The sequence below is a fragment of the Temnothorax curvispinosus genome, unplaced genomic scaffold (genome assembly GCF_003070985.1).
Source record: "Temnothorax curvispinosus isolate PA1 unplaced genomic scaffold, ASM307098v1 QBEX01015201.1, whole genome shotgun sequence".
In the NCBI taxonomy this organism is placed as follows: domain Eukaryota; kingdom Metazoa; phylum Arthropoda; class Insecta; order Hymenoptera; family Formicidae; genus Temnothorax; species Temnothorax curvispinosus.
The window spans coordinates 182,727-205,752 of record NW_020224981.1 but is presented as its reverse complement, the minus strand read 5'-3'; the positions used below and the strand labels follow the sequence as shown (position 1 = coordinate 205,752).

At 37.3% G+C, this 23,026-nt stretch overlaps 4 protein-coding genes and 1 long non-coding RNA gene across 19 annotated transcripts in view; 4 read left to right on the top strand and 1 right to left on the bottom strand.

Moving 5' to 3' along the window:
• The first annotated feature begins 9 nt into the window (after nt 1-9).
• On the top strand, nt 10-800 carry LOC112465444. 2 transcript variants are annotated; one of them, XR_003042020.1, is made up of 2 exons: nt 10-397; nt 490-800. It is a non-coding gene; the product is annotated as an uncharacterized LOC112465444 (long non-coding RNA). The 2 variants fall into 2 exon arrangements; XR_003042019.1 differs by having other exon boundaries at nt 11-374.
• A 573-nt stretch (nt 801-1,373) lies between these two features.
• Nucleotides 1,374-9,678, top strand: LOC112465442 (death-associated protein kinase 1-like). 6 transcript variants are annotated; one of them, XM_025032988.1, is made up of 20 exons: nt 1,374-1,568; nt 2,137-2,215; nt 2,302-2,414; nt 2,501-2,661; nt 2,741-2,861; nt 2,946-3,246; nt 3,599-3,647; nt 4,015-4,131; nt 4,213-4,485; nt 4,575-4,757; nt 4,821-4,935; nt 5,100-5,291; nt 5,382-5,623; nt 6,472-6,561; nt 6,798-6,962; nt 7,042-7,260; nt 7,320-7,499; nt 8,029-8,322; nt 8,420-8,742; nt 8,846-9,678. In XM_025032988.1, the coding sequence occupies exons 1-20, from the start codon at nt 1,529-1,531 to the stop codon at nt 9,006-9,008; spliced, it is 3,420 nt and encodes a 1,139-aa protein (XP_024888756.1). In that variant the 5' UTR covers nt 1,374-1,528; the 3' UTR covers nt 9,009-9,678. The 6 variants fall into 6 exon arrangements, with proteins under 6 accessions (XP_024888756.1, XP_024888755.1, XP_024888757.1 ...); XM_025032987.1 differs by having other exon boundaries at nt 1,374-1,571; XM_025032989.1 differs by having other exon boundaries at nt 1,374-1,581.
• A 1,279-nt stretch (nt 9,679-10,957) lies between these two features.
• Nucleotides 10,958-13,456, top strand: LOC112465445 (tropomyosin-2-like). Its single transcript, XM_025032993.1, has 8 exons — nt 10,958-10,999; nt 11,074-11,187; nt 11,440-11,718; nt 11,977-12,110; nt 12,264-12,452; nt 12,550-12,625; nt 12,698-12,830; nt 12,952-13,456. Exons 3-8 carry the CDS (start codon nt 11,479-11,481, stop codon nt 13,032-13,034), a joined length of 855 nt encoding a protein of 284 aa, XP_024888761.1. The 5' UTR covers nt 10,958-10,999; nt 11,074-11,187; nt 11,440-11,478; the 3' UTR covers nt 13,035-13,456.
• A 1,541-nt stretch (nt 13,457-14,997) lies between these two features.
• LOC112465441 (tropomyosin-2-like) lies at nt 14,998-16,986 on the top strand. Its single transcript, XM_025032986.1, has 6 exons — nt 14,998-15,237; nt 15,314-15,447; nt 15,668-15,856; nt 16,076-16,151; nt 16,229-16,361; nt 16,467-16,986. The coding sequence occupies exons 1-6, from the start codon at nt 14,998-15,000 to the stop codon at nt 16,547-16,549; spliced, it is 855 nt and encodes a 284-aa protein (XP_024888754.1). The 3' UTR covers nt 16,550-16,986.
• Nucleotides 16,987-19,011: 2,025 nt separating this feature from the next.
• Nucleotides 19,012-23,026, bottom strand: part of LOC112465433 (Down syndrome cell adhesion molecule-like protein Dscam2) — a 93,405-nt gene continuing 89,390 nt past the window's right edge. For 2 of the 9 annotated variants that reach the window (XM_025032972.1, XM_025032971.1), the window contains exons 24-30: nt 22,124-22,517; nt 21,814-21,957; nt 21,419-21,604; nt 20,864-21,075; nt 20,434-20,587; nt 20,257-20,359; nt 19,012-20,123 (exon numbers count right to left, since the gene is read on the bottom strand). In XM_025032972.1, coding sequence (XP_024888740.1) covers nt 19,877-20,123; nt 20,257-20,359; nt 20,434-20,587; nt 20,864-21,075; nt 21,419-21,604; nt 21,814-21,957; nt 22,124-22,517 — 1,440 coding nt within the window. In that variant the 3' untranslated portion in view covers nt 19,012-19,876. Of the gene's footprint in view, nt 20,124-20,256; nt 20,360-20,433; nt 20,588-20,863; nt 21,076-21,418; nt 21,605-21,813; nt 21,958-22,123; nt 22,518-23,026 lie in introns of those variants that run through there. The other 7 variants (XM_025032977.1, XM_025032976.1, XM_025032974.1 and 4 more) reach the window with 6 other exon arrangements.

The following is a 23,026-nucleotide window of genomic DNA, read 5'->3' as shown; positions in this document are numbered from 1 at the left end:
TTAGATTCATTAAAGCACATGGTCTCTGTTGAGGACGATTAGTTTTCGCGCTTCTCGAACTTTCGCGATCGGAATGCTGACACGAGGTCGGCACGAGGCGGGCCGGGATAGACCAAACCACCCCTCTCTTATCACCTGTGCTCCTGCTCCGAATTCTGTCGCAGATATCAGCTACCGGCGTGCGAGTGTGTATCGTCTTCAGAATAAATGCGACTTTCATACATAACGGTCTGATTTCTCTGTGCTACCCTATCTCTCGCAACCGTGCGTTCCCAGATTATCGCAACAGTCTCGATTGTGGATAAAAACTCAGCTGAATCTCACTTGCCATCATGCAAAAGGAACGTGCATTTAACTGAGTTATGACGTCACAAGTGAGAATTATCTGAGTTTTGATGTAAATGGAAAGCAACTAATATTGTACCACAGATTTCTCTTGTTTATTATTATAAGCATATATTTAAGAATCTTAAACCTTGTTTGCTTCAGCTAGGATATGTTCGAAGCATTTTGCTGATGAAGCTTTTACGAAGCCCTTACAAGAACATCTACTAGGTTATTCACCTACACGAACTAGGAAGATACATCCTGATGCTATCCCGACGTTGCATCTCCATGCAGTACCTCCACTAACATCAAACGAAAATGTGTTAGCTGAAACAATGCCTTTGCCTGTATCAAATGAAACCTGTATATTAAATATTTGCATTTATTGTTATTTGATCTTTTATCTGCATCTTTCCTCTGCATATATAGTTCTTTATGTCGTACGCCACAATATATTTTTGTTTTGCGTCTCAGCTGACAATTCTTTTCCAATCGTTTTCCGACCAGTTTTGATTAAAACTAATAATTCGCAGAATTTTAATAATAAATGACTGGAAATTAAAATCTCGTTTTATGTGAAATTTTTCCGTACGTCGCAATGATTTTTATTCAATGCACACAATTCTTTTTTTCTTAATAATAATAATATTTTCTGTAATATCATATATTTAGACAAATCCACATAAAATAATTATAAAATTCGTCAAATAACAATAACGTTTCTAACATCTACAACGAGAGACAAATTCGGGAAACGATGAGCGTTTATCCGTATGTCACGTGCGTTTTTTATATTTATATATTTTTGTTCATATATATTTATTTATTTATAAAACAGAATTTTCTCTCACATAAATGATCAACATTATTTTGTATTCACATATTGTCCGCTCAAAATGCTTTTATAAATGACTATTATAGATTCGCTGCTTAAATGTGCCGCTCAGTGTGACGTAAGGTTGGACAAGTCGCTGATTGGCTGGGTTCGGAAATATGCGCAAGAGCATACCCTTGTATTTCTACCATGGTAGGGAGATGGCGTTCCACGCGACATAAGGCATATCGATTATGTGTGTGGGGCGGCCGGCATGGGTGAAGGCCGTCCTGGCCGTCGGACGCAGCGCGATTTCCATAACGGCTACTTGCAAGGTTTGAAGCTGTCCGGATTGACCGTCGACCGAACGATGATCACGATCGGGAGATGATGCCGGGCACGTCTCGCCAGCTGGAAACGTCTAACGGTAGTAAGCAGTAGTAAGAAATCGACTTCTCTTCACGCTCTCCGTCACATCTCATTAGCAAGAGGGTAGCGGGAGGGAGAGGGGACCGTCGTTACGGAATTTGACAACGGGCGACTCGGCTTCGCTTCAAACATGTTGTTGGGGATCGTGGGTTTTGACCGTCGTAAATCGCGACGTCCAATTGTTGATCGCTGACGTCCATCGATCGTCTGTGTCCGTTCGGATCTGTGCATCACTGTCCGACTGTCGTTGCGAGCTAATTTTTGCGGCGTGTTGACATTGTACCGGTGTGCAATATCGAGGACCGGCACCTGCATTTGCCCCTATTAAATTGTCTGGAACATAATTCTACTGTCGCGTTTGACTTAACTTTTGTTATTATTTGAAAAATGTTGGATATTGCATAGCAAAAATGTTAATTGTGTACATTTTAAAATTTGTTTATCGGTGTATAGATTGTGTAGATGAGAATATTTTTAATTTAGAACGACAGCTGATATAATATTGATATATAAGTTAATTAATTTTTAATTTTAAACCATGCAATAACGTTATGTTTATTGCTCAGATCCTGTGTGGAGCACTTTAATGGAGGTCCACCATGAACCGATTGAAAAGAACTATCAGCTGCTTGAAGAGATTGGCAAGTAAGCGCTGTTACTTCTAACTGATTTTCCTTTTATTGATGTTTTTCTTTAACGTTCAATGACTTTTGCAATCTTGTAAAATGCAGGGGTCAATTTGCTATTGTACGAAAATGTCAAGAAATAAAAACTGGAGCATTGTACGCCGCAAAAATTATGCGAAAGAGGCGAGTTGCCAGAGGTGTGGCTGCTGCTGACATTGGTAGTATTTTTTTTAGCCTAATACATTGCTGAAGTCTAATACATACTCTTATTCTTAATATACTTTAATATGGTAATTTTTTTTAGCACGAGAAGCTGGTCTTTTGGCTCGATTAAGACATCCTAACATTGTTTCATTATACAAAGTAATAGACACAGGAACAACAGTGGTGTTGCTCCTGGAATTGATTACGGGAGGCGAATTATTTCATTGGACTCCGTCCGGTGAAGCAGAAGCTGCTCATGTGGTACGTAAATACATTACGATTAAAGTAAATACATTAATAAATGTTCTGGGAATAATTTCTAATTTATATCCTTTCCAAGGTGCGCCAAGTTTTAATGGCACTTAATCATTTACATTCCCACCAAGTTGCTCATCTGGATATTAAGCCTGAGAATATTCTACTGTCGTCACCACCACCGATGCCTAGCATTAAGCTGATAGGTAATGTTTGCAATGCTTTGTGTTAAATAGATAATCATCAATATAATTTTACTAGTCATTAATTTCAGTACTATTGTTCTACAGATTTAGGTTTATCGCATCGACTGGTACCTGGTTCAGAACACAGAGCACTGTTTGGCACGCCTGAATTTGTGGCGCCGGAAATCGTAAATTACGAACCACTTAGCTTGGGAACTGATCTTTGGGCTGTTGGTGTATTAACGTATATTCTTCTGAGCGGAGCTTCACCATTTTTAGGCGAGGATAAGCAAGAGACATACGCAAACGTTGCTGCTTGCCAATACCAATTTGACAATGAATATTTCAGTAATGTGTCCGAGATTGCCAAAGACTTTATACGATCCTTGTTGATCAAGGATCCAAAGTAAGTTGCAGGAGAATTATAAATTTGTGAATTTATTAACTTATTATTAATAAATATAAAGTAAATGTAACAATGCCTAGACAGTCAGAGGACACGTACTTATGTCTGGACACCTTATCATTTTAGTTATTAAATAATATAAACGCAAATTAATGTTTGGATGCTATAATGTATTTAATGTATTTTAAAACTTTAGTTCATTAAAACTATTTTTATCTTTTATTTTAATTCGCGTTATACTTATTTAACTAAAATGATAAAGGTGTCCAGACATAGATACATGTCCATTGACAATCCAGGCATTGGTACATTTACTTTAATTCGAGAAAAAAAAATTATTTTTTTATTTTAGGGAGAGAGGAAATGCTGAATCGTGCCTTAAACATCCCTGGATTCTCACGGTGTGTTCCTGAAAACGACTCACATTGTTCAAAAACATTGCGATTTATTATACATTCTGTTTCAATGTATTATATAATTAATTTTATTCATTTTTTTACCAACTTCTATTTCAATCCGTTGTACAGTTATATCGTATATTAGATATATACGAATTATTTTTTTACATACAATATATATTACTAAATCAAAAACAGTACGCAATTTTTTTTATTGTACATACATATATACCTTGGTTATTGAAAAAAAATATATTTTTTAATTTTATGCATGCTGCACGCAACAAAAGATAATGCAAAATTATTTTATAATTTCAAAGAAATTACAGTTGCATCATACCGATAAAAATTTTATTCTCTTTATACACAGGAATCTGAAGCTCCTCAAGGTCTCGGTGGAGCAATGATCAGTGCTGTGAAGCGTGGCTGTGTTGAGGCTGTCTCTCAGTTACTGTTACAGGGTGCTCCATTAAATATGAAAGACTCTGTAAGACATCTTTTATTCATTTTGCTAATATTGCGTACCGAATGATAATCCGAATAAAATGGTTGCACGTTCCTGTTTCAGAAAGAAGACACTCTTTTGCATATCGCCTGTGAGATTGGCGACGAGGGAATGACGATTTTGCTGATAGAGAGCGGAATTGATCTAGACACACCGAACAAACAAGGTCTCACGGCGTTACATGTAGCTGCTCGTCACGGACATATTAATCTTGTCAGACATTTGTGCCTTGCTGGTTGCGACGTTGATAAAACAAATCGAGGGATCCGAGCGGACGTCACGGCGATTAAATATGGACATCCGGAGATCGCAAATTTATTAGATAAATTGAGAAATGTGAGTTCTTATATTTTTTACAATACACAATGCTTTCCACGTTTGGAAGAATTATGCGAAAGTCGAATCTTGTTTTAAATCATTTTTAGTTGAATCAGCGCGAAAATTACATTCGTCAGCTGCAACCGACACACAGACCGATAGACCGGCTGCATATAAGACTGCTCGGGCATTGCGCCTCTGGAAAAACATCATTAATCAATTCTTTAAAATCTGGACTATTTAGTTTTGGCTTCTTTCGAAGGTCGAGAAGCCAGAATTGTAGCGCTAAGGTAGGTGCATGCGATAAAAATGTAATAAATGATAAATAAATAATAAAAATTATTGATATGTAGAGAGAACCAAGTATCGAACTCGACGTGACGAGTAAACACGGGTCTCTCAGTTTTGAGTACAGCGATAGTGAGTATGAAGGTACTCAGGGAGTAGAGTGGAGTCGCGGTAATGTAGGTGAGCGAATTATACTTAATTATTACTTAATTTAACACAAATATATGGGAGTTATGGTAATGTAATAGAGATTGAACACTTTTGTAATATGTATTTTTAAATATTTAATGTGATAGATTGTTTTAAAACTTAAATATGTCATATGGATGTATTTAATTGACCAGGTGGCGAATGCGTCTTTTGGGAGTTATGTGGACGCGAAGAGTTTCTGGCGTCTTATCATTACGTACTTACATTCCAGCAACCAGCAGTGCATCTTATTACAGTCAGTTTGAGAGAACCGCTGACCGTTCAACTTCAGCAGATAAAATTCTGGCTGCAATTTATTTTGGATCGTATTAATCCGACTAATGTTGGTAAGATACTGTTGTGTTTGAATCTTTTGTATTGTAATTAATTTTTGTGGATAAATTTCGTAATTTTAATTTTTGCCTCTTTTATTAAAGGATTTGGTGGCAAATGCAACGACGTAAAAGTAATCTTAGTCGGTACTTACGCACCAGAACCTTTAGCTCCGAATTCTAACGGCGGCAATCTACTCGCACCACTCTTGCCATTTCTGAAAGACTTTACATCAATTTTAGGAGAAGAACCTCAAATGGTAGCATTAGACGCAACTAATCCTTCTAGTCCTGGCCTGAAACTCCTCAGATCTTATTTAAATAATGCAAGGATGGAATTTCTCGAGGTAAAATGATGATTATATTCTTTGTAAAATTATAAATTTATCATATTTCATCTATAACATTAGAAGAGATATTATATTTCTCATCACTCACTTGTCTATGCAGAAATAAAAATTGGCGAGCAATCACGAATTCAGCAAATCTGTTTCTGATGCCAATTTGTAATCTCTTCTGATTTTATATATCTTTACCATCGAGATATTATACATATCTTTAATCCACTTCGAAATATATATCAGTAAATGCATGATATCAGTATGCTTGATACTAAATATATGCGAACAGAACCGTTTGATTCTGCAGCCTGTTGATACAAGCAATTGTAACTAACGCAACCTTATGTAAATAATCACATTTCCGCAGGAAATTGTACAAATTTGTACAGCATGTAATAAATGTGCTCATTAACCTTTCGTGAAACGGTTCTGATCAATAATGATCTACCTCATTACGCTGTTGTTTGTATAATTCATTCATCAATTTCGAAATTTACAGTGTCAATATATTGTCGAATCAGCCATTGACTCTCAACGGAGGCAATACGACAATTTCTATAATCACTTATATGATTTTCCTCTGAGACATCCATGATGCATGGTTGATTTGATATATGTACAAATAATTGAAAATATTGAAAGTACCTTCTGTGTCCCATGACTTTCGACGACATTCAATTATTTGCGATGTTTGATTGATTGAGCGCACCATTTCCAATAAAAAGATCCGATATCATGTGATATATATGTATATCACATTGAATCGAATTTATTAAGAACATATGTTTTAGTTGCTGGTTATTTGGCCATTAATGTTTATTAACAAGCCTTAATGCATGCAATGCATGATGTAGGATGGACCGGAAGTTGCAGAAAGTATTCTCCGACGTGACGCGCCGCGTGCTGCGGCTACATACGTGCCCCTGGCGAATCTTGATAAACAGGTCGAAATACTTCTCTCAATTCCTTTAAATAATTCTGAATGATGTGTATAAACTGAAACTGTACTTTGGTTCAATAGTTGCACTAATGCTTTCTCCCATGTATACATACATGCACTATATTATCTATCTTAAAAAGAATAAAAGAGATTCTCTCTCTTGTATATATTTTCTGCATCAATGTGATATTGGGATAAAGATAGAATTCTATTACTATGGATATTAATTACGTATTATAGAGCGCCTTAGTGTGGACTGGTCTCGCCGAAGCATGGAGGTCGTACATGCAGTCGTTAGAAGTGCCTCCGTTAATGCTTACTCAGGAAGAATTTCTGAACGAGGTTCGAAAGATCAATCCTTTAGTATGTTTGGAACATTGCAGACATCTCGGATTACAGTTACAGGTTTGTAGTTTATTAATTCCAATTAAATTTATAAGATGTTACTTTTTTCTCTAATAACAAGTATTTATTTAAATTACAGAACTTGGGGGAATGCATTCTTTTACCTGGAAACCTGATAGTGCTTAGTCCCGAATGGTTTTGGCAAGATGTGCTAAATTGGCAATTAAGCCCCAATCAAAGAGGACGATTGGGCGGTCGAACCACCGGTGTTTACACCTTAGAAGATTTTCAAGCACGATGTCCGTGCCCTGCCGCTCAAGCTCTGCAAGCTTTACAAGCAGTCAATTTATGCGTTCCGGTATGTTTTAGGAAATCTGATTAATTGATTGATTATATTATTTGATTATTAAATTTTAGTGCGAAGTGGATGACGACGAAGTGGAGTACGAGATACCGTGTTTAAACCTTGTAGAGCGTCTACCGGGTTTATGGGAACCGTGGAAACCATGTTCCAACGCGTTACCTCACACTGGTTTACGTCTTTGTCCAGAAGAAGCGCCTTTATACCATTTAACTGCTATATTTACGCACTTACAGGTAATCAATCTTTATAATAAAGAAAATGTGACAGTAGGAGAATATTGAAAGTACTAGAATACTAACGGGAACACTATGCGCTTCTCTTTACTGATTTCGATAAAATTTACAGCAATGATATAAGATACTACCTAATTAACAGATATAAAGCCGTCTTTCAGAATGGATCTTTGAAGCTGAGTTATAAGTAGTTAAAGGTGGATCCTTCTTCTGATATGATACTTTAACGGTCAATAAAAGCTGGCTCGCGTACGGATAATATCGGATTTTTTTTTTTAATTTTTGTTTTTCTTAAATCTGAGAATGTTTATCAATTAATTTTTTTATTTGTTTATTCAGTTATTTAGTTTTTCATTGATTTAGAAGAAACAGAATAGCGTTTCAGCTTCGAAGAAGAAAAACGATTTTACATGTATTAGGTAGACTGGTAGATAACATCTTCTACCATTGCTGTAAGTTTTATCGAAATTGGTGAAGAGCAGCACGTATAGTGCCTTCTTGCAAGAACACTGAAATACTGAAATTGTAGGCGCAACTGAGAAAAATTACTCAAACGTGGGATCCATCGAATTCGGATCTGTATCAGTGGTGGCGAGGATCAAAACTATGTTTGGGACCTTGTGAAAGTATAATCACTTTCGAGGAAGAGGAACACAGCTGCGTGGAAATTCAAGTTCGCGGTCCGCGTGGTTCCAGTGCGCAGTGTTTTGCTCTTCTTAGCGTGATTCTGGATGCGATGGATACAACCATCGAATTAGTCGCCCCTGGAATGTTACTCGAGAGGCATTGGTTGAGTCCTAGCCAGCTTCGAGAATACGATGAAGTAAGTAAAGATTAAAAAAGGACACATTTAGATTTATATATTATAAAATAAAAAAAATTGTGATTGTGTGTTTTTATTTTAATCGATACATTTGCAGATAGTTCACTCTTGGGCGCCAGCCACTGTTATATCAGCTTTAATTGACAAAGGTCTCGAAGAGGCAACTCTTAAAAATCCTCTAAACGACCGACAAGAAACCGTGTGGGAGATAGTAAGTTGCGGTCTGCCATTGATGGAGAATTGCGTTCCCGGACCGAAGCAACCTGTAAAATACATTAAGCCTGCTGTGCAGCGGCGACTAGCGCAGATGCTGGATCCACCTGATCATCACGGAAGAGATTGGTGCTTACTCGCTGTAAGGCTCGGTTTGGGGGATCGCGTCGCCCAACTAGATAGTACAGTGGACAGTCCAACTTTGAGGTAAAAACACTTTTGAAACATGCCGATTACGTCGTAACCACAGACGTATATCTATGGTCGTAACGCAACTGAGTATTCTAAAAATTCCATATTTGATTCACAGGCTACTGAACTGCGCGGGTGCGGAATGCACCGTAGGTTTGCTGGTGCAACAATTGCGAGCACTCGATCGCGAGGACGCCGTGCACCTGTTGCTCACGTATACGCCAACCTACGTGCTATTGATGTCCATCGACTCCGAGACAGGGTCTAATCTTTCCAGATGACGATGTTGCTCTCATCAATGGCGCATCAGCACCTTCTAGGTGTTCTTTTTCTCGAAACACCGCACGTTTGATGAATAGCATTGTCTTTCTATTTCCGCCCAGTGTACATTGTACGTTAATTTGTTAAGTACGTGTATGTTCTTATATGTAACTTAACTTTAATGATTGATCGCATTGCGCTTCGAACTGAATGATATGAGGGAGATCCGTGACGTTTTTTGTACTTTGTTTTATATTCTTTCTTTTTCTTTATTATTATTTTTTATTTTGTACTTACTAGCCGATGAAGTACTTGTTAACTCACATTACTATATTGATTTGTGGTATGATTATCGTAAATGGAAATCGATTTCTTCTCACATCTTTTAATTTGTATTAATTATTTAGACAGAAAGTGGTATTACTTAATACTTTTTATTTTTTGATAGAATTGTGCTGTGGTTAATATTACATTAATAAGCGTTGTGTTATTGTGCAGTTTGCATTTTTCTTGTTATATGAAGCTGTTAATTCCAAGGAAATGATGCATTTACATATTGTAATATGCGATATGATCATATTTGATACTGATATTGTTTTGAGCGCTTTTCTTGATACGCCAATATGATCTTGATATATACAAATACATGTATATGTGTATATATATATATATATATATATATATATATATATATATATATATATATATATATAAACATATATACACGTATTACATCTTGCCAAAAGTCTATGTCAATATGCACTGCTTTTTCAATACTTCGAAATATTTATCAAGCATGTATATATGCGCAAAAAGAGTGAAACAACAATTTGCACAGTTTACTATTACTTTTGGATACATCGACTGTGTATGTACATTCGAATACAGTTGAGTGCATATTTCTATTGAACTTTATGCAACATCTTTACTGCGTGCCATATACAAAAATGGTAAAAGTATATGCGATATTAAAAAAAGAGATATACTAAAAGTACAACAGTCAAACTAATTCTTCTGTAACATGACTGCGTTACTTTTTATTGTAAGTAACATTTACAATTATAAAAGTCTACTTATCTACATACTTGTGAATCAACTAGAAAATCGATCTCACCAACGTGTAACAGTTAATTAAGAAGTATGTACTATTAACAGTAAAAACATTCACATCGAAACATCTATAGAATTTTATTCGGGTAGCTCTCTTTTCTCATCAACATCTTATAATAGCTTAAACGAAGAAGTTACATGTTATAATCTGAGACTGTTGTAAAAATAAACTGGTGAAATTATTAAATATATCTTTCGCTAGATTTAATGGTCTTATTTATTATTATATCATTTTCATCTAATAGGTTTCATCTCACTTGTCTGTCTATTTGCTAATTTCTAGATTTGTAAAATAATTCCACGGATGGTTTTTGCCCCCTTATTTTCAACTTGTTAAATTTCTCGATCTATTTTCTAGATATACGATTTTTTCTATAATGTCATAAAATCTTTTTCAAGTAGATTTTTAATCTCAAATCTCGGAACTTTAAATTTCATTAGTGTGGCTTCATCAAAAGCTCCCGCGCGTGACATCACTCGTTCGATATTCCCGCAGGACATCGATCAGCGGGAAGATTCGAAGCCGGTTCACGCAGATTGACATTTTAACGCGACTCATAATGTCAATCGGGCCTATGTGACGATGGACCTAGTCAGGCTGTTTACTACGGGGAGTTGATTACGTGGTCGGTAGAAAACAGGAACGGGATTCTTTTCGGGGGCCGAGAATAGCATGGGAACGGGCAGATATCGCGTTTCGTAGGCAGGCCGCGGCGACGACGGCGGAGGGTAAGTTTCGGGACGGCAGCCAAAGTCCCCAAGCAATTATAGAATTGGATTGGATCGGGGAGTTCGGGAAGGTGGCCGGCATCGCCGCCGAAATCGGTTTCGTTTTATTTTAGCTTAGCTGTCGAAAGCATCCGGTTGTGCATTCTCCCCGCGGATCAGCGTCACGATCACAGTGAGTGTCCCCCTTAGTAGGAATTTCTCTGCTCGTCCAGCACCACCGCGCGAAATTTATTAAACGATTAATAGGGTGATACAGATACATCGGGCGTTGAATGACGGGGTGAAATCTCGCGGCGAGTAATACCCGACGTTCTTGTGATTGCACCACTCGTCGTCCTTCTTTTACTCGCTATATTTAAGGTATGGGCCCTGCTCGCCACTGCTTGCTGTGAATAATTAAAACATTTGTTCAGGATTTTATTAGAATTAATTAAAATATTTTTATATTTTAATTTTAATTAAAATACTTATATTTTTATTATTTTATTTTAACTTATATTTTAGTTAAGTGCGCGATTTATGAATTTTGTGGGCTTTGATCGCGCAATTATTAGCGTAATTTTCATCGATTAAAATTATATTTTAACTTTACAAGATAATTATGATATCCAGGATAATTGATAAGAGGAAAGTCCAAAATCGCGCGTCACGATGGAGGCGATCAAGAAAAAAATCGCGGCGTTGAAACTCGAGATGGATGCCGCGAACGAGAAGGTCGAAACCAATGAGACGAAAGCGAAACAAGAAAATATAAGAGCAGACAGGCTGAATGACGATCTTAGAGATCTGCAGAAACGACTTGTCCAATTGGAACGAGATTATACTATCGCCAAAGCTAACTTGGAACAATCAACCGCTGATCTAGAGCAGTGCGAAAAATCTTGGTCCAGAGTGCGTAATAATGATTAAAACGAATGGATTTTCTAAATCAGATTTCCTACAATATAAGCAAGTTTTTTTTTTCATAAGCGTGTGATAAATTTCTACGAAGAAAACAGTTTTCTAATAATAACATAATTTGTTGAAGCTATCAATTATTAAAAGCTATTAAGAGACGCTATCAAAAAGCTATAGCAATCAATATTCTTCGATAAGTATCTATCTAAAGAACCTTTCACCTTGTACCAATTAATCGTGTTCTACATATAGGCTGAGCAAGATCGTACCGTTTTAACGAAGAAAGTGCAGGAGATCGAAGCGAGTCTCACCAAAAAGGAGGAGCTGCGTCTTTCCGCCACACTAAAACTGGCACGTGCGACCGAACTCGCGGACGACGCGCAGAGGTTCATAAATTTAACGCCGGATTTTAACGTTTTGCAAATGTGATACGTTTGCAAAACATAAGTTAAACAGATTATACATAAATTGTCCAATAAGATAAATTATAGAACAAGATTTGACGAAGCAATGCTATTTTCCTTTTTTCTTACGTACAGAATGTGTAACGTCCTGACGGAGAGGAGTCGCTTGGACGAGGAACGTATGGAGAAGCTGATGTCGGAATTAAAAGACGCAAGATTAATCGCCGAAGACGCTGACGCGAAATCCGACGAAATAGCCAGGAAATTACAATTTGTGGAGGAGGAGTTGGAAGCTGCTGAAGAAAGAGTGAAGACTAGCGAAGCGTATGCATAGCGATTATAATTTGCGTCACATACATATAAAAAAAAAATATATATATATATATGTGTAAATTTTCTCACTTAAAATATCTTTTCGCAGAAAAATCGTGGAACGCGAGGACGAGCTCTTCATTGTACAGAATATCGTAAAATCCCTTGAAGTATCCGAGGAGAAGGTGACGTAACATATACACTGCGATAGTTATTAATCGCGCTGCAATATCACTTCTCGATTATTTTGATTTCAGGCAAACCAGCGAGTAGAAGATTTTAAGCTGCAGCTGAAATCTTTGAAAAAAAAACTGAAGGAGGCAGAGAAGCGTGCAATCACCGCCGAAAGGACGGTCAAGGCGTTATTAAAGGAAATGGACATGAAGGAAGGTAAGACTCTTCTGTAGATTTTATTTCTAAGAGTATTCCAATTATTCTATAAATTATTTTTTAAAAATGATTCTGCTTTTTTTTCTTTTCTATATTATAGAGAAATTGTTGATTGTTTCAGACGAACTCAGAGAAGAAAGGGAAAAGTACAAGGCGGTCTGCGACGACATGGACGCGACATTCGCCGAGATGACAGGCTATTAACATCTTGCGGACAGACTTGATTTAACTCTCGCTGCTACTCATCCTACGCTTCCCTCCGCTTATTCGCTATCTTTTAATATTCATTAGTTCGGCTCGTTGTGCTTAAAAGTCGCTTAAATGCCGTTCGTTTTGTTGTACGGAGAGCCGTGAGCGATATTAGAAATAATCTGCTTCGCGCAATAATATACTGATGGACAAGGCAATGCAATGCGACTTGTTACTATAACTGCTTCGCTTCGTGTAATATCTTGCCAAGATCGAACAACTAGTTCATGGTCGCTTGTTGTTCACTATGTCGATCAAAGATTCACAATTTCATCTATTTCTTTTTCTTTCAGAGGCGTTGGAGGGATTTAATGTCGTACGCGCGAGCGAGGCCATGATATCGCGCATCCTTTTTACCATTCAATGTAAAATGTGTATTTTCAATAAATAGTATCACAAATTCTCTAATGAGTTTTAATCCTTGATGTATCATGCTGTTAATATATTATAAAGTTTTCAAAAACGACTAAATAAATATTATAGGAATATAATGAATAAAAGTTATTTTTTAATTTTATTCGCTTTTTAATATAATATCAATAATCAATTTCTCTAATATTAAATATTATTTATAAAATAGATAGATTGACAAAAGATATAACTGTGAAATTGAAAATAAGGCTCCTGTTGACTCACTTCAGCCATGTTTGATTGATAACGTCAGGAGCGAAAAAATATATTATGAAAATTCTTGCAACGTATATACATTAAAATAAAAATGGTTTGCAATAAAATAGCATTTCTATAATCGATAGAATAGACTTGTAAAATGTACCGAAAACTACCTTTTCGTTATGATAATCAATAAATTGATAACCCACACATGTTGAATTGAATTGCGTCTAATCAAGAATGAAGACAAGCTGTTTGACAGCTGTCGAATTGAAATAAATATTTGCTTTCACATGTTAAATTATAATAAAATTATAAAATGGGAGTCTTCGGTATATTATAACACTACAACAATTATTTTAAATATAAAAGCTATTAAAAGATGCTATCAAAAAAAGCTATAGCAATCAATTTCCTTCGACAATATTTTTATAAAAAACTGCACTAGAACAAGAAATAGCGCTGCAGGTTGTAAGAATAATTTAATTTTTTAACGTTATTTTTCACTTCTTTTAATTCAATTTTGCCAAATTTTGTGAGTGTATTATTAACGCGGACTTAGCCAGCATGCAGGAACCTTTATATCTTAACGTTTGTCACGCAAAATATGAAATAAAAGATATGTCTGTTATTTAAAGTAAAAAAATAGAGATATACTACATCCATTATGAAACTTATTTTAGAACATAATAATTGTTAAACAGATATAATACAAAATAAGAGTAATGATCGATATATCTGCGATCGGCAACAATCATCGGCACAACAAAGCAGACTACTGCTTTAAGAAGAGTCCAAGAATTCGTTTGAGCCTAACTAAAGCGACGGTCGCTTTTATCCTTTTGCATTGCATTGAGTCTATAAAACATTGTCCTCATCGGTCACTGAGTACAGTAACCCACGGACGTTGCATTTTGATACTTCGCTCGTTTCTGCGGTAATTAAAAATTCTGTTTAGCAGAGTGTAAAGCTGAAAATTATCATTTTTATACGCGGCAAGAAGATACTTCAAAGTGAAAGTGTTTTACGTGGATTTAGTCAAAGAGCGTTCTTGATCAGATAACTTGCAATAAAAAGATTATAAAATAATATAAACAAAAATAATTATCGTAAACTAAAAATATCAAAAATTATTATAAAAATCTTTGCTGTACGACAAAGTTTATTAGCTAATAAAAATTTAATTTTTACCACTTAATAAAGCTGTTAAAATATAATTCATTTAAACGCAACAATTTATCTATTAAAACTTTTGTTAACGATCGTTGATTAAAAAGAATATTTCTAATTAATTTCCAACGAAGACATGAACGTCATTAAGAAACGACTGCAGACGTTAAAGCTCGAGAAAGATCTCGCGATGGACAAAGCTGATCTATGCGATCAGCAGGCAAAGGAAGCAAATCGGAGGGAAGAAAAATTGAGGGATGAGGTTCGTGAACTGGCGAAAAAACTGATGCAAATGGAGCACGATTTGGAAGTGAGTAAGGCCCAACTGGTAAAATCAAACAGAGATCTTGAAATAAAGGAGAGGATCTACATCGTGGTTAGTGTGAATCGGAAGAAATGTATCACATGTGTACACAATTCGATTTGCTTCTACATCAATTGTAAAATTACAGACGCAGTCGGAACTGGCGGTGTTGAATAGAAAAATGCAGCAGTGCATGCAGAATTTAGAAAAGTCGGAGGAACGACGTTTGTCGGCTCAAGTAAAACTCGCGCAAGCCATGGAAACTGCTGAAGACGCAAAGCGGTATAAATATTTATATATGCTTTTATATAAAATTTACCATGCAAATTTTTTGCTATAAAATATTTTTTAACGTATTATACACATAATTAATACGACAAATATTTTATATTAATAGTTGTTAAAGTATTGTAGAGATTAAATTTGTATTAACACCAACATTGTTTTTTTTTTCGCGAGAAATATTATGAGCTGTTATAACCGTGAAACTATTCTTATTTAGCATCTGCAAAGTCCTGGAAAACAGGAGCAAGCAGGATGAAGAGAGAATGGACCAATTGATGACGCAGTTGAAGGAAGCAAGGCTCATTGCTGAAGACGCTGACACGAAATCGGACGAGATTTCGAGGAAATTGGCATTCGTCGAGGACGAGCTCGAAGCGGCGGAAGAAAGAGTTAAATCGAGCGAAGCGTACGCGATTCTCTAAATATAGAGACTGGCGTTCTTTTCGGCTGAACCTTTTCCCACTTCTCTATTTTCAGTTTAAACGGGAACGTTTCACAATGTATCCTACTTTCGAGGACTTCTTTTTACCTTTGCATGAAAATAATTTAGATATACGTGTGCATGAAAGATTTTTTACTCACTTAAAAGAGCTTAACACGCTTGACGCAGGATATTATGTTTTAGGAAAATTCTCGAGAGAGAAGACGAGTTATTTATCATCGGCAATATATTCAAGTCCTTGGAGGTGTCCGAAGAGAAAGTAGATATTCTTTTATGCTAATGAGTTTGTATTTTTTTTATCTAAAAAATTAGAAATATATAAAGATTGTTTGTCAGGCTAACCAAAGGGTAGAAGAATTTAAAGCGCAGCTAAAGGAATTAAAAGTGAGACTGAAGGCTGCTGAAAGACGTGCCATAACTGCTGAGAAAACTGTCAAGATATTCGCGAAAGAAGTTGACAAGAGGGAAGGTAATAATCGTGTTATACGCATATTTTATAGATTTTAAATTTTCACACTTTTGAAAGCGATACCGAGAGGGTTATTAATAAATTGTCTCTCGTTCGGGTTTTTAGATTATCTGCTAAAAGAAAAGGAAAAATACAAATATATCTGCGACGATCTGGACTCCACGTTTTCGGAGCTTACGGGATACTGAGCGGACTTTGCAAAATCGATCAATTAAGTGTATCGCCAATCGGAAGATTTGCATTGCACAAGAACACAAATATAAATTCTCACGTTTATTGAATGTCTCATGAGGTTCGCCCAGAAAATCGACCCTATGTTACTTTACACGATATCAATTTATTTAATCGATTCTACGATCGACACAATGCATCGAAATGCCGTACCACAGATTTAATACAGTTTAAATTTAATCGACAATTTGTTTTAATTGTATAATCTCCGATCGCAGAACGGAGAAAGAATTTGCAAGCTTCTTCATTTCACGGAGCTTTTGCGATGATTTTTTAACGCAATCTCACGCCATGATTGGACCGTCTGCGCCGCACTCGCGCCGGTAAGCTTTATCTCTTCCTCTCTCTCTCTCTCTCTCTACAACGACGTAATTAATCGTAGTTACAATAACAATTGTCCATTTGATTTGTTCGCTCGCCTCCTCCGTCCATATATAGATGCAACAATTAAAGTATATTCTCCGAGCTGCACGGATTATCGCAAATGGCGATGGGGGATGCACCGAGTTGTGTCACTGCATCGTCCTTCGAGGACCGTGTAAATGTTCGCGGGGTAACAATGTAAAAATCCGATAAATCGACCAAAAGCACCTTACCGCGACGAGATCTTAAAGTACCAAATTGCAATCAGATAAATGGCAGGACCGTCTAATCCAAATTAGCTTCGTGAAAAATTGCGCAGTAAAAAATTCGTTGATCAGGTTCGAGATCGTTGATTAGTCTCATCGAGTACTTTTCGTTAGCTTCTTACACGATTGTAATAACGAAGAGAACTGGTCCCTGAAAGGTTACGGCAAGATTACTGACAGAACTCGGTCGGTCCATGACGCAAGAAAAATGTACAAAAATCGTGTCGACGAAAAATGTCCCGGCAACCGTACCAAGAGCAAGACGGCGAGTCGCATTTTGTCCTCTTCGAAGATTGCTCTATCGAATTTAATCGAACACTACGAGTTTGATTGACGTGCTTCCCTTATATACATTAACATACGCGTCGTACATGACTGTATGCACGCGTCTTGATGCCCGTGTACTCAAACATATTGTATTCTACATACGTATTATCTACGGCCTCGTCTTCGTAGTGTCGCGCACAATTTTTCCTTAACTTACCGGCATTATCTCGCGATAAACCCGAAATTCTAAACGTTCCCTTAATATTATGGCATGACTAGAATTTCTTAATCCCTTCCTAGACTTCTCTTTTTTTTCGTAAGATCAAAGTTATCGTCGACGTGTTGTACGGTAGCGTACAATAAATTCGGAGCAGCTTCCTTCGCGCTGAAATAAACTAGGAAGTAAAAATACATACGCCACACAGAGGTCTGAATATAAAACATCACATATACTTAACTATTTAGAGTGACGTTTGTCGGCAGGAAAAAGGGGGCCAAACAGGTTTTTTTCTTTTTTACGTTAAAAACGTCACTGTGATCGCGGTAAAAGTTACAAAAACATCTTTTCTTTCGTTCCGGAGTGTGTAAAATGATCTCAATTAGACCCTTTAGGTCGCGACAAGTAGTCTGCGGAATGGCAGTGTCGTGGAAATATTGGAAGCTCGCAGCGCAGCGGGACGCACGCGTAATTAATTAATTCTAATGGCGATTTCGTATAGTACTTTCGAGTTCAGTCTGAAAAAGGAGTTTTTTGCTGGTACGACTTATTGCATAATAGTAAGATTGGTCGCGTCAGATCACGAAGTCTCAAAGGTGCACGACATTAGAAGAGAGATTTGAAGAAGGAGAGAACCTTGTTCATTGTTGCTCTCTCCTTCAAACGTCTCGGCCGACATTTTTACAGAGTGGGAAACGAGACCGCTACGATTAGCTTCGTACTCGATTCCTCCGATCGTAACGCGCTCCGCGTTTACAGGAAAAACGTTCTACATAGAAGTCTTAGGTTTAATAACGGACTTAAAGTAATCAACGGTACTATATTCGTACGTATATATAAACTTTACAATGCAACAGAGCCCAACCGTCAACGATCCGCTTTTTGGAGACTTGGAAGTCCGGTCTCTTTCCTTTTCTGACCCGTTCTCATCCCGATTCCTAATAACATGCGCGCATCGAACACAGACGAGCATAATTTCCAGGATGGCGAAAGCTTCGAGCTGCTTCATATTGATTTATGGAAAAGATAATTTTATTAAGTATCGATAATGTGGAGGAAATATAGAAAAATTAAATTATAGAAATAAACAGAATTATATATATATAATGATTATAATAAATAGCGATAAATTAATATAATTCAAAATAAAATAATGAACAAAAATAATTAGTGATTTTCGTTATCGTGTTAAACGTACTTCCCATGAATAAATGAATTAAAATCTCTTACCATCTTAGTTGCAAGTTAAATATATAAATTCATCCTACTATAACAACATTATATATATGTATTGTAATAACAGAAATTATTACGGAAAGATTAAATAAAGCGAAGAAAAGTAATAGGTAAAATTGATATAAATAAAAAGGAATTTTTTGCAGTGAAAACAGAAGCAGTCTGCCATCTCTCTTGTTCATGATACGCGAAGTACTCTCCCGTGCTCTGTTCGTACGATTAAGTCTTTGGTCTCGAATGGATCGCCCGCCGGCGAAACGACTCGCAGCGGTCTGAGCAAATTGTCGTTTTGGCACGCATTCGTACACGCGATTCAACGATCATTCACGCACAATTCGGACTCGGACTCACTCACGCACTTCACGCACTCCACGCACGTGTATTATCTCGCGTCGCGTTATAGACAAGGAAGAGGAAAAGCACGTACTTATAGATACTTTCGACTAGCTTTCTCGGCTCGATCAACAAAGAAACACGTTTATAGAAGAACAGTTTTACAGTGTCGCGTCACATAGGTATTAAGTATATCGTTGACCAGATATTGTAAAAATTAATATCCGGAATGCAAAAGTTTTTTTAAATGTAAATTAACCTACATAATAATAGCGCAATTATAAATGTTAGAGCTTTAATATTTTTCATGTGGTAAGAAATCATTATGCGTTCTTCTATACTCGCCCATCTTCGTTGCCTCGATCTTCCTCGCACAATATCTTATTTATGCACACCTCTCCCTCGATCGTCGGCGTTAACGAGCAGAACGTAATTTACCTACCATCGACAGAAGACGTGGCAGTCAAGTGGCTCTACGAATGGCCACGAGGAAATTCTCGACGAAACACGAAGGGAAGAGATCAATTTACCTAATCTTTGGCCCACGGGGTTAAGAGAAAAAGAGGATCTACCATGGGGGTTTGCGACATCCGGGGGACAGATTAGACGGCAATGGAGTAATCCGATGAAGGATTATTCTGAGTGCTTGGCCGCGACCATAGCGAGCTCCGCAGCCCCAGTTTCAGTTTCTTCAGGGAGTCGATGTCGCACTCGGCCTCGCTGAGCTCCGGTCGGTCCCCGTTTCCCGGCGTGGGCACCACCCCCTGATTGCCGCCGACAAACGCGGTCTCCGCGACCGAGATCGGCGGCAGTAGTGTGCGTAGAGAGCTCCTGCTGGGAACATGCCATCTTACGAGATAGCAAAAAAAAAAACGAGCTTACTGACGGGTGTTGCGAATAAAAGCGATGTATAATGGAAATTTATATTGGAAATTGGAAAGTTGGAATTATAATCTGTGCTTTGTTATTTCAGAACCATTACCTTGATCGCCCCCTCCGTGGCAGTGACTTCTGTTCGGACATGGGAGAAATGTCCGAAGACGTGCTCGACGTGCCGTGATAGATAAAGTCCGAGACCGCGCGAACTAAAACGACAATTCGTTAGAGTTAGAATGTCGATGAACCTAGCGTTTTTAATACATTTCAGATCAGAACGTACTATGTTTTAATTTTCCAGCGTCCAACTGATTCGACGACTCCGTGCGCGAGCTTATCAGTTGGTCCGGGTCAGACTCGCTCTCGTCGCTCTCGACATCCCCTGGGGTTTGCTGCTTTCTCTGCTGTCGCCTTCTCGACGAGACGCTCTTCATGCTCTGCGCATAGGAGTTTCGTGTGCAAAATGTAAATTATAGCAGAACTCTAATTCAGTTTTAATCTCCATATCAATTCATATTGTTAATTAGCAATTATAGAATTAACAATTTGCAAATTAAATATTACACATATAATACAAAATACAATATTATTAATTTAATATATAACACATATATATATGGTATTCCATATATAATTTATACAATAATATTTCAAAACTGGGTTGAGTAATTAATAAAATTCCAGTGAAAGGAAGAGATTTGTGGGGCGTATACCGTCGCCGCCGGTGGAGGGCTCGCGCACCCTTCGGTCATGGCGTGCTCGTGATACATGAAACTGTGTAGAAGAGTGTTGTTCGGGTGAAGACCGGCCGCCGTGGCCTCCGCCGCGCCTCCCAGTCCGCCCAATGCGCCCAACCCTGCCAGGCTTCCCCCGCCACCCTCCGAAAGCTGGAACGTAGCGTACGGCGAAATGTCCTCCGCTGTCTCTGTAACCCATCAGAGGCATTGCCTACCTTTCAAATCGCGTCGGGCTAACTGTCTCAGTCATCCATCCATTTCGATTTCATATTTACAAACGAAGACGCGCGAAATTATTTCTCAGGCGCAAATATGTAACTATTTTTATGCTTAAAATTAATTAAACAACATTAAACAGAGAGCATTTAAATTTAAATTGATTAATTCTGTGGTTTAAAAATGTATAACGTAATAGATATTTTCTTAAACATTTTTTTTAAGTTTTATTTCGCTAAGCAGCCTTGTTTTACTGTTGACCGGCGCTAAAGGTGGCCGACTCGTACCTGCGCAACAGTAATTATAGTACCAAACCTGGTGGTTGTCCATATCGTAACAAAGGTTCACCTGGAATCTTGTCGGGCCCCGCGCCCGTATTCGCCGCTTGTTGCAATGCCACCTTATGTATCGTGGCATAGTAACGCTCTCGCTGTGTCTCCGCGTTCTGTTGATTCTCCTGCGACTCTTTCATCGGCCGTTGCATTTGGCCTCCCAAATATCCTGGCAAACGTATCCTCCCATTAATCTTTCCAATTTTTTTGGCATATTACAAAAAATGTCAAGAGATATATATTCAAAATGGTATTGCGGAAGAATACCAATAATTTACTTAAATATAAAATGAAGACAATTAGAAAGATTAACAACCAAAAATATTTTACGAAAAAATCTCAGAGGCGATAATTGCGTGTTCATTAAATTGGACTCACTGTTCTTCCAGCGAAAGGCGACAATGACCGCTGCGGCGACCAATGCGACAGTAGCCACTAGCAACGGCAGTATCACCTTAATGTCTGCATAGAACGGCATGGCCGATGTCATCCCGCGCTTTGACAGTCCTGGCGGCGGTATTTCTGCAAAGTTACAGGAACACAGTGCTTTTGGATATAAGCTTTTAAATTTAGTTTCATCGGACGGCGCAAACGCATCTTCGATCACCATTATCTTCCGATGAAAGTTGCGTTATATTAAGTTTTTCCATCCGTTAATTGTCTCGATTTGATCTATCTTCAAACTTACCGCCCTCCTTTGTTAACGTTACAAACGTAAACTCCGCTTGATTACTGCCGGCCACATTATGAGCCTCGACCTTGAGTTGATAGACCGAGCTGGGTGTTAAATTCGTTACGACGAATCGCCGTTGCATCTTAACATTGTTGGACATCAGGGTCCAATGAAACTCATTTATCGGCCTGTACTGAATAACGAAGTACTTTATAGGGCAACCGTTGTCAGGCCAGACGTGCAATCGCAGAACCAAAGTGGTGGAGTTCGGGTTGAGAAAGGCAGCCGCCGGTGGGATTCCCGGAGCTTGGCCCTGAGTTCGAACTGAGAGCACCGGCGACGACGGACTGCTGCCGATTTTGTTATGTGATGTTAAATACAGCTGATACGTATTTCCGCACAGGAGTCCCTGTTAAAGAAATGACAATTTCATTTTCTTCATATGCGTATTGCTTTCGATAAACTTGATCTCTATACTAATAAAAATCTACGTATTTGTGCTTCATTTTTAATTAAAATTTAATGTATCCAGAATACGTGTTAACTAAATCGCACTTGAATTTTGATTATTATTAATTTTATTAATTTATTGTATTGCATTAGATCAGTCTGCTCTTAACGCATGCTCGTATACTACGCTGTTTCTTATAACATTTGCGGTAACTCGTGCTTCTTTAAACTGTGATTTAATGTAATTTTTTTTATTATAAATTTAATAAAATTGTAAAGTTTCTTTTTAAGAGAAAATAAATACAATTTGTTGTCAATATATAATATATAATGTATAATATTGAATCACTTTTTATTTTTATATAATAAGAAACGTATTCTAAATTTTATATAGATTATTTATAATTATATATTCTAATAACGAGTCTCTCGTATAATACGGACTATAATACAAAATCTGCGCATTAT

Coding starts and splice junctions, on each gene's coding strand:
- LOC112465441 (XM_025032986.1), top strand. CDS start 14,998: ATGAACGTCATTAAGAAACGACTGCAGACGTTAAAGCTCGAGAAAGAT. Junction 15,448..15,667: donor ACTGCTGAAGACGCAAAGCG/GTATAAATATTT, acceptor ATTCTTATTTAG/CATCTGCAAAGTCCTGGAAA. Junction 16,362..16,466: donor AGAAGTTGACAAGAGGGAAG/GTAATAATCGTG, acceptor TCGGGTTTTTAG/ATTATCTGCTAAAAGAAAAG.
- LOC112465442 (XM_025032987.1), top strand. CDS start 1,529: ATGATGCCGGGCACGTCTCGCCAGCTGGAAACGTCTAACGGTA. Junction 2,662..2,740: donor AAGCAGAAGCTGCTCATGTG/GTACGTAAATAC, acceptor ATCCTTTCCAAG/GTGCGCCAAGTTTTAATGGC. Junction 2,862..2,945: donor GCCTAGCATTAAGCTGATAG/GTAATGTTTGCA, acceptor ATTGTTCTACAG/ATTTAGGTTTATCGCATCGA.
- LOC112465445 (XM_025032993.1), top strand. CDS start 11,479: ATGGAGGCGATCAAGAAAAAAATCGCGGCGTTGAAACTCGAGATGGAT. Junction 11,719..11,976: donor GCGAAAAATCTTGGTCCAGA/GTGCGTAATAAT, acceptor TTCTACATATAG/GCTGAGCAAGATCGTACCGT. Junction 12,453..12,549: donor AGAGTGAAGACTAGCGAAGC/GTATGCATAGCG, acceptor ATCTTTTCGCAG/AAAAATCGTGGAACGCGAGG.